The sequence below is a fragment of the Oryzias melastigma genome, linkage group LG5, assembly GCF_002922805.2.
Source record: "Oryzias melastigma strain HK-1 linkage group LG5, ASM292280v2, whole genome shotgun sequence".
NCBI classification, from domain to species: domain Eukaryota; kingdom Metazoa; phylum Chordata; class Actinopteri; order Beloniformes; family Adrianichthyidae; genus Oryzias; species Oryzias melastigma.
In genome coordinates, this window is record NC_050516.1 from 22,069,954 (window position 1) to 22,080,481 (window position 10,528).

A 10,528-nucleotide genomic window follows, 5' to 3' on the forward strand; every position below is an offset into this window, starting at 1 on the left:
TTGCCCTTAAGTCTGTACAGTAAAACAACAATAAAACATATTTAAGAAAAGCTGAAATACTAGAAAATAGAAAACATAAAAACAATTGTAAAAAAATTAAAGCAGTATCAGTACAATAAAAGCATAAAAACAAAACCATACTTAATTAAGGGTGTATTCAGGCTGGAATAGTCTGTTTAATTTGGTCCGGAGTGAGTCCTGAACCTTGCGTTTGGTCTGTTTTCAGACTGATGTCAACCAGACATTTCTGTTTCAAACCAAAGGTTGTAAACAAAAACCAGATCTCTTCAGTCACTGGCCAGAAATTACAAGGGCGGGGCCAAACTCAGAGTGAATTGGAGTTCAGTCCGATTAGAACGGGACCAAGAGCATCTTGAAAGATGGGTCTGAGAGCGGTTTCTGATCCTGAATTAGGATGTATTTAGACTGAAAATTTGTTTTGGATAATCAGGGGAAACAAACTCTGGTTGACATTAAGCCAACCAAATGTTTCTAGTCTGAATACACCCAAAAGTAAAAGTCAAGATCAGCTATGTTAAAAACCAGTGAAGAAAAAAGTGTTTTAAGTGAAGATTTAAAATGAATAAGTTGTAGAAGCTCTGATGCAGGGGGAAAACATTCAAAAATTAGGTTAGCTTTCTGTTCCATCATGAGTCTTGTTTGATGAACCTACAGGACAACCTGAGAGGAAGATCTAGCTTTTTTTTTTCCTGGAGTATGTGATAAATATGTTGAAGCCTATGCATTCAAAGTTTTAAAAAGAATGTATCATATCTTTATCAGGATCCTAAAGATGAACCAGAATCCAGTAAGAGCAGCAAGAACAGGGAGGATGATTTCATGTTGTATCAGCTGCATTCTGAGCCAACTGCAAAGAGACGACTGATATCACTAAAGAATGTTACAAGCGTTCAATCAATGATTTAGTAAACCTGAAACTATTGAAGACAGTTAACGAACATCCACAGTTTAGAGACAAAAGTCAGAAAAAATAAACCTGACTCATAAAATCATGTTTTTTTGTTAAAAATAGTAAAGCATTCTTCAGTTAAAATCATTAACACTTCCTATAAAGTGCAGCTATAAAAAACATTGCTTTGTATTGCTTTTAATCTTGAAGCAGATGTCTTTAGAAGTCAAAACAGAGAAGATCCTGTCGGTTTTTCTTTAGAACAAAACATAGATTACATATTTTAGAAAAGCAAGAATAAAAAATGTTTGGCTCTCATTTAAAAGTGTGTTAATTACACTACAATTACATTGTAGTTTATTTATTCTTTTGGAGGCTGTCTGTGTTTGTGCCAACGTCTGATAGATGAGCAATCAATTCCTTTTAGAGTAAAAACTCCTTCACTCAAGTGTTCCATCCCACACAGGAATCCATGTTGATATTCACACATGTAAAAAAATACCAAGCTTTGAGGCAACAAAAGAATGTAATTACAGTAGAGTTTACAGTCATTGTCCCTGGCCCCTCGGCTCATAAATTATAACTATTCCGTCATCTGGAAACCATGAAAAGCCATTAAGAGACAGTAGGAAAAATCTACTGGAATGGCAGCTTGCATGCAGGTTCACAAACACATGGGAAAGGGTTGGCAGCTGTGACAAACGCATGTTTGCGGTGCTATCAAAGCTGAACCTCACATACACCTGCTGCTTCACCTCCCTAAAGTGAGGGATTCCTGTTCACATTAGGACCATTCTGTCACCAGAGGATGTTCAGACTCAAAATCACTCACTTGATTGAAAGCCATCTGCAACGAAAGTTTAGATTCATTTTCCTCATATAAATAATTCAAAGAATGTGTTGCCAGGAAAATGTACAAGAACTGTCAACAACTGAAGCTAAATGGTGAGAGAGAATAGTTTTAAAGTCCCACTCTAATCATCTTTTGATCTATTTTTAAGTGTTCCTTGTGTTTTTTTTAATCATGATTATAACAAACCGTGTTGTAGGACATATTCTCTCCAGAATGACAGGGGTTTATTAAAATCCACCTCTGAGTTATGGGGCTGTTGGTGCATATATCCTGGGTTTACATGGCAAGATTACAGCTCAGGTGCGAGCGGGAGCGGTCCAGGTACAGCAGATGGCTTATATTGGCTACTGGATGACTGCAGTGAGATGTTCTCTTGCCCTTTTAAAGTTATGTAAAAAAAATGACTGCGGCGCTCGCATCAGAGCCGTAACGCTAGCTGTGTGAGTGCGGGGTAAGCCTGCCCTCATTTCCCATCATATCTTTGTTTGCGCTCTCTCCCGCTAGCTTACAGCCCTTCGCACACGCCATTACCAGTGCAACAAAAATGGCAACCAGTTCTGGGGTTGTTTTGAGCCAGCCAAGTCAGACAAGGAAAACAAAGCTGCATGAATCGGATGATTTGAATAAAGACATACAAACAAACAGTTATTCATTGGAGTGTGTCTTTAAAATGATGGAATCCTTTATTTATATGAAAAAAAAGTTTTTTTTTAAAGTACTACACTAATGAAACAATCATGCACATAAATAAGGCCATATAGTGATTAAGATATAAGTGACAACTGTGCTGGTGGAGCATCTCTGACTCATGTCCACGCTGCAGATTAGACTGGTAACTGTTGCTACAATGCAGAGGTCCTTCTTTCGCTTCTCTGGCTCAATAACCAGATTTCTCTTGGTATGCATGGCGGTGCCCGACTGCAGGTCTGCCCATGCTCCGTACAGTAACCAATACCAGCCTGCGGCCGAGCCTTTTCACCCACAGCTGTTTCTGTCACTTATTAAAAGCTTCCCACCTCCTGCAGGGCTCAGAGGTGCGCGCAAATCATAACAGGCTGTTTCGCATGTTTGTTGTTGTACGCGCACATGTCCACGGGGCGCTGGCTATGAGAAATTGCATAATCTCCTATAGCCCACGACGTGGGGGGGATTCTTTCATGCATGTCGATTCACGTCAGTGTCTGAGGACGCCGCTCTGCCCACCATGACGGGCTGTGAGGAGGCTCCTCCGTGCGCCAAACACTGCTGGATGCGGCGCATTTCTGCGGTGGATTCTGATGGAGATGCTCATTTGTGCATTTCTTACCAAGAAAACACGCAAAGAGATTAAAAGATAATAATAACTGCACCCCCTCCTTTTATTTGTATTTATTTTTTTTTTAATCTTGTTATGGTAACAAGTTAATCCCCCCTCCCCTTCCTCGCCGCGCCTCTTTTGTTTGCAGATGTGTCTTGTGGAGACGCTGCACCTTTGCAGGCAGAGCCTCGTCACGCAGCCGCCGTGCGTGGCGAGGAGGCGAACACAGAAAGATCTGCTGATTCCAGCACCTTCGGTTACTAAGGGAAGCACCCGCACCCTTGATCGTCTCCCTCCTCCTTTTTTCTTCTTCTCCCCCCCTCCAATTTCCATCCCACGACAGCCTACCCGGAGGAGAGGAGTCGATGGGGGGAGCGAGGACACACCCGCACATACTGTACGCGGTGCAGCGCGCGGCAAGGATGCTGCTGCTGCTGCAGACAACCTGAGAGGAACATAATCGACTGGCCCCAAATTGGATATCCATTTTTTTGGCAGACCTGAGGCTGAAGTGCTCATCATTCATCATCCTCCACATTCCTGAAACCAGAGGGGGGAAAAACAAGTCTGGTCTGGAGATGTGAAAGATGTCTGCAGGTATGAAACACATCTGATTCTCTGTAAATCAGACGTGATCTGGTGCATCTTCGTTTTTCGTGTCCATTAAACTATCTATGGCTGGACCAACAGTCTGCATGAAAATATATATATATATATATATATTTTTCAAAACTGTGTCGGTGAGTGCATGAGGCAGAGGTGCAGTTTTTTCTCAGGGAACCTATTTCCTTCTGAGGGTAAATTATTTATACGTGTTTTTTTAATATTTCAGTGTAGGGCACCATTTCAGGGCTAAAATCCTTCAATAAAACCAAAAAGAAGTCCACATAGAAGCCACCTGTGTGTTATTTTTTAAAGCATTCCTCTAAAAAATGTAAAAATTCAAAGCAACCTTTCTGTGTTAGACTGCAGATATCTAAGTCAGACTGCTGTCTGAATTTATTTCCTGCTGCATTGCCTTGCCCGTACATGGCGTCAATTGAGTATTCCCATTTAATTTAGAAGTAATTGTCTACTGCGGCATGCAAGTGTCCCAATTCAGAAGTAAGGATTTGCCTACAAGCCCTTCTTTAACTGTTTTAGTCAACTATCTGCATCCTCAAGGAACTGAAAATGTAAGAGTTACTCCTCTGCACAGTATTGCATTATTCAAATCAAAGGTTTTTCAGAGGCATTGTTTTCTATTTTTAGATCCTTGATCTTCAAGCTAAAAGCAAGTTCTTGACATCTCAGGGCTCCACAGAAGTTTGTAATGCTGTATCACTTCTCAGACTAACCTGAAACTGCTTTGTGTCTTTTCTCTTTTTGCTTTAAATGCAGCTAAACCCTAGGTGACAACCTGTGGCCGTCAGGTCTTTACGGTCTCGAGCCCCCTTCCTCTCCTGATTCCTGCCTGCAGTTCTCCAGGCTGCAGGACCCAGTCTCACTAAAAAGTGCAGGCCTCGTCCCCCTGCAGAATGACTGTCGCGACAGGCGACCCCTCTGACGAGGCGGCCGTGCACCCGGGCCACCCTCAGGACTACGACCCGGAGGCCGACCACGAATGTTGCGAGCGGGTGGTAATCAACATCTCAGGCCTGCGCTTCGAGACGCAACTCAAAACCCTCTCTCAGTTCCCTGAGACTCTGCTGGGGGACCCCAAGAAGAGGATGCGCTACTTCGACCCACTGAGGAACGAGTACTTTTTCGACAGGAATAGACCCAGCTTTGATGCCATATTGTATTATTATCAATCAGGAGGCCGGCTGAGAAGGCCAGTCAACGTCACCCTCGATATCTTCTCAGAAGAGATTCGCTTTTATGAGTTGGGTGAAGAAGCCATCGAGATGTTCAGAGAGGATGAAGGTTTCATCAAGGAGGAAGAGCGGCCTCTCCCTGACAATGAGTTTCAGAGACAGGTCTGGCTACTGTTTGAGTACCCAGAGAGCTCAGGTCCTGCCAGGATTATTGCCATCATCTCTGTTATGGTTATTCTCATCTCTATTGTAAGTTTCTGCTTGGAGACACTCCCCATTTTTCGCAATGATGAAGATGAAATGCACAAGTCCCATGCCAGTGTCTTTTCACCGGAGACCAACACAACAATCATCAGCTACACCTCCACCTACTTCACTGACCCCTTCTTCATCCTGGAGACTCTTTGCATTATATGGTTCTCCTTTGAGTTTTTAGTGCGCTTCTTCGCCTGTCCAAGCAAAGCAGGCTTTTTTGGTAATATAATGAACATTATCGATATTGTCGCCATTATTCCTTACTTCATTACTCTTGGCACAGAGCTGGCAGACAGGCCAGAGGATGGTCAGCCAGGTCAACAAGCCATGTCTTTAGCCATACTCAGGGTAATTCGCTTGGTCCGAGTCTTCAGAATCTTCAAGCTCTCGCGTCACTCCAAAGGGCTTCAGATTTTGGGCCAGACCCTGAAAGCCAGTATGAGAGAGCTGGGTCTCCTCATCTTTTTCCTTTTCATTGGGGTCATCCTCTTCTCCAGCGCCGTGTACTTCGCTGAAGCGGACGAGCCTGAATCCCAGTTTGAGAGCATCCCGGATGCGTTTTGGTGGGCGGTTGTGTCCATGACAACAGTCGGCTACGGTGACATGGTACCAACTACAATTGGTGGCAAGATTGTGGGCTCTCTGTGTGCCATTGCAGGTGTGCTGACCATTGCCCTGCCAGTGCCTGTCATTGTGTCCAACTTTAACTACTTCTATCACCGCGAGACTGAAGGTGAGGAGCAAGCTCAGTTTCTGCAGGTCAACGTGCCCAAAACGGACTCCGCTGAGGACCTAAAGAAAAGCCGGAGCGGCTCCACCATCAGCAAATCGGACTATATGGAGATTCAGGAGGCTGTCAACAACAGCAACGAGGACTTTCAGGAAGAGAACCTTAAAACAGCTAACTGCACGCTGGCTAATACAAACTATGTAAACATCACAAAGATGCTCACAGACGTGTAGCTGTGTGTCATTCTCTCTCAGCCAGAGCGAGTCAAGGATGGGTCAAAGGAACATTTTCCCATCTCGTTTGTTCTGGTAAAATCAAGGCAATAGAAAACAGAATGTTGATAATTACAGACTGAAAAATATCGCAAATGCCATGTTGTCACTCTGCGCTCATCAAGTCTTTTACGATAGAAAGTAAAAAAGCCCTAAAACAATGTAAAGTTAAAAATTAAGCATTTCTGCATGGAGCTGACTTTGTCTGTGTGGTTGCTGAAAAAAAAACATATCAGAAACTAGATAAAAAGCCAGAAGTAGCACACAAAAAGAGAACACACTAGAAAAAAATGCTTTTAAAAGGAAAAAAGGTAAAACAACACAAGCTGCTCTTTAGTCTCCTTGTACCTCATTTCCCAAGGCACATTTGCTTTGCTATATGCTTGTCCAAAAGCATATCATGCACCACATATGCTTCTCCCAGGACCAGATGAAGCTGTCTTATGCGACACAAATTAGAGATAAGAGGATGAGCGGGCATAAAGCAAGCCCCCAGCAGCACTGATGCGGCTTGTGAGTGACTTGTGACGAGGATGGCGCCTAAGTTCGCCCATTTACTTAAAGGATGAATGACAGCTATCAGCGCTCAGCTGATGGCTTGACATCTTTGTAACCTTGTAGACATCAGTATCTGATGAATGACTGAGAATGGCCTTGAATTTTCACTGCTTTGGTCTTATATGCACCAGTATGAACTGCAATGCAAGTTTCCCCCCCCACCTCCATTCACCCAAACTGGTCTTACTGCAGATCTTTAAGACAGCTTGAATGTTTCTTCTTCTTCTTTGTTTTTTTCACTGAATCACTTTCACAGCGTTTCTCCATTTTAGCGAGGTAGACAAACCGTGACTTAACCGATAGCTGCCAGGTAGGTAGGTGCTTTTAGTAGTAAACACAGTAGATTTCTTGCATGATGACCTTGTAATCTGAATGAGAAGTTCCACTTGATTCTCAACTGCCACTTGCTTCACCCGTCCACTGTAAATGTATCTGTACACTGCCTTCTCTACACACTTTTAAAAGGATGCCTGCAGGTAGCTGTTGCAGCAAGCTAAAGCTGTAAGTGTAAGAGGTTTTCTTAAGTAATAATCAGCTCCAGAACCAGATCTTATAAGTAACCAGACACGTGTCGATGTGAACATTCCATGTAGAAGTTGTTGCCACTTCACTTCTGCCAGGTTTCTGCAAACTGACTTATGACTTTGAGCTTCAACTTATACTCTAGTACCGGATAACAATCCCAACTTGTAATGTGAGGAACCTGCAGTGTTCTCTTTTTAAAAGGTCTTTTGCATTCCCCCATCAAAACAAACTTTTAAAGAGTCATGTCTAGAAAAGTGCTTCCCCTCAACTGCCTTTTTGTCTGGGTTTACGCTATCCTAGTGTTGCATGCTCTCAAAACATTCCTAGCATGTGTTAAGCTGAAAGAAGAAGCCTATAAGACAAAAAAAACTTAAATAATTAAGATAAAGATTAAGATAAATCTACATATGTATACAAATAAGCACATATACAGTACATATATGCTTCTGTAAAAGAGAGAAAAAAAAATCTACTAGCTATTAGGCGAAAGCAAGAGTCTTTCCCCCATGTGCAGATCATTGCCATTTTTTATCGCTACTAATAACAATAACTGTTCTGAGCACCACTGTTTTCTCGTGTCAGAGCCAGTTCAGAGTGCCAAAGACACACTCTCCCTTGAAATTCCAAAAAACTTTCTTGTTTGATGAGAAAATCTGCCACAAAATCCTGTTTTTTTTTTTACTATAGATGTTTCCTTCACCTGGTTTAAAGCAACCCTCGGTAGAGCAGGAGGACATAAAAGCTGTTCTCACTTTACGGAAACTGTTATCTGAAGGCTTTTATTGCTATTGGGCTGCTAAGAATATAAATGGGGCCCGCTGAGGAGTCTCTGATGCCAGACGCTTTAGTCTGTTTTTAAAAGTTGGCATCAGACACATCAATTCTAGGACCGCGTCCAACTTAGAACTCTCCATCATTCGCTCAACACTGCCAAGGTAACGGTCAAAGGCAGTAACATCAATACAGATAGTGCTAAGTGCTAATTAGCAGCAGTGTAGCAGACATTATTTAACCTCTCAGTCGTCTGACTTCTCTCCCGTGTCTTGCTTGTCAGCATCTTCTTCTGGACACCTTGAACTGTAGAAAGGGATAGATAGATGGGGAAAGGGTTTCTTACAGCTGCATGTTTTTGTCATGGTAGGGGGTTGTGCTAACAGCACATCATCAGCAACACAATGTTTCAACACTTAAAACGTTTTCATCAGGATACTCGGTCCACTGCCGGAACATGTTGCTGTTGTTTTTTTGTTGAATGAATTTATAGGTAAAAAGCTGCTGATATTCCAAGTGTAGTTGGATTAGGATCTTCAATGGTTGCTAATTTAAATAAGATGCAAATAAGAGGATGTTTTTTGTCCAATTCTTTATTCTTTGTGTGAAGAAAACACTTGTTATCTTTCTGAAAGAGTTTTCAGAGTTCCCCACAGTCCAAATGGAAATCTTGTTGTGTGCTTGTGCGACTGAGAAAAAGAACCACTGAATGTCAGGACTAAAGCCTGTCTGTGCAACCACATGTATGCAACACCCGTTTGCATATTTGTGTCTGTGTGTGCATGTGTGTGTTGGGCTGCAGTGGAAATGGGGGATCTAACAGTTTGACCAAAAATATTTGTCTATGCATGCATTTGTTATTGTTGACGACTATTTTCCATGAACAAAAATGTGCGATAAATGTTAACATTTATCTGTTACGGCTGACTTTGTTGATGCTTCTGAACTGACTGTAGCAAAACTGGACATCACAATGTTATGGTTGAGAATCAGCAAATTTGGATGCGCCAAGCACAAATGTGATCAAAAATCATTAACTTGAGTTTGTTTGTTTTTTTTATTTATTTATTTATTTTTCCTGCAGATCAACATGCCACACAATTCCTATTGTCATTGCAAGTTCATATAGTTGGGCTGTCAGGATTTGATTTAGGACTTTTGGGACAATCAAAAACTGCAAATTCAGACAAAATTCTCCAAAATATGAAAAAAAAAATGAAATAAATTTGTTTATTTAAGGTATTAGGCTGTGATAACACGTTGTATGTGTATTAAGAATAAGACAGGAGGCAGAACTGGAGGCAGCAGAGTTGAAGATCTCTTCAGGAGTGACCAGGATGGATAGGGTCAGGAATCATCAGAGGAACAGCCCATGTCAGATTTATGGTAAGAAGCAGTTTGAGAGGGTTTGGACCAACATTCAGTTGGTAAAAGGATGCTGTGGTGGGAGGTACTAGGAAAGAGGCCTAGAGGATGACCAAAGAGGACGTTAATGGATGTAGTCAAGGAGGACATGAGGGTGTCTAGTCTGAGTAAGGAGTATTTAAACAAGATTAGATAGAGGTGAATGATTAGCTGTGGCGATCCCTAAAGGGAGCAGTTAAAAAACACAGAAAAGGAAAAAGAAAACAAACCTCACAAATACGTTTTGTAAGTCAATTCAAGTGATTTTGTTAAATTTTTTGGGGGAAAACTAATATTCTGACAGCCCTTCTACTGTGTACTGTATGTTTAAGTAATGTCTTATGACTAAAAATAATACTTTTCAAATGCTGAACCCACCAGCAAATCCACTCCATGTGAAGGTTGTCCAGCAGTGAATTCACTGGGATATCTATGCAGAGAATGATTATAAGGAGGCAGTCAGGGGGTCAAACGAAGATTTAAGTACATGTACTTCTAAGATTCTCTTCAGCATAACTTCTATAATGATTTACACAACTTATAGAGAAATAACCCTTAAGCTAAAGTAAAAGAAACATTAAGACACCTCTTTGCTGCGTTGTGCTTAAAATGTACACATGGATAATTGAGGTTTGTTTGAAACGCGATGTCAGCTCTTTGTAACGATGTTTCTATAAATAACTCATCCATACAGGTGACAAGATGATCAATATGCAAACTGTATGTCTGTGTGTATTTGAGAAGCAGTGTCCTTTCTTTTTTTTTGCTTGATCTTGAAGCCTGATGGTGTCATCCACTGAAATATTGTGTACAGTTGTTCACTTCATCCCTGTACTCCTGCATCATACTGAACATCCATCAATGCTGACAGTGGATTATGGATTTTCTTTCTATGAAATGAAATGTGGAAAAATAATGTAAATAATTACTACTATACCATGGAGCAAAAAAAAAAGAAAAAGAAAAAAAAAACACTAATTAATGATGTGAAGTCTGGATTTAAAACATAGTATTATCTGCACTTTACGACAAAAGGGACAATCTATGGACGAGTAAAACGATTAATTTTAAGAAGTATATGTAACCCTTCCAAATGATCATAACCATGACAAATGAATATCAATAATGAAGTCAATAATAATTTAACTGAAACTGTG

At 41.3% G+C, this 10,528-nt stretch overlaps 1 protein-coding gene across 1 annotated transcript; it reads left to right on the plus strand.

Annotated features, from left to right (window-relative positions):
- Positions 1 to 2,892: 2,892 nt before the first annotated feature.
- Positions 2,893 to 10,528, plus strand: LOC112145432 (potassium voltage-gated channel subfamily A member 2). Its single transcript, XM_024270658.2, has 2 exons — positions 2,893 to 3,657; positions 4,441 to 10,528. The coding sequence occupies exon 2, from the start codon at positions 4,578 to 4,580 to the stop codon at positions 6,072 to 6,074; it is 1,497 nt and encodes a 498-aa protein (XP_024126426.1). The 5' UTR covers positions 2,893 to 3,657; positions 4,441 to 4,577; the 3' UTR covers positions 6,075 to 10,528.

Coding starts and splice junctions, on each gene's coding strand:
- LOC112145432 (XM_024270658.2), top strand. CDS start 4,578: ATGACTGTCGCGACAGGCGACCCCTCTGACGAGGCGGCCGTGCACCCG.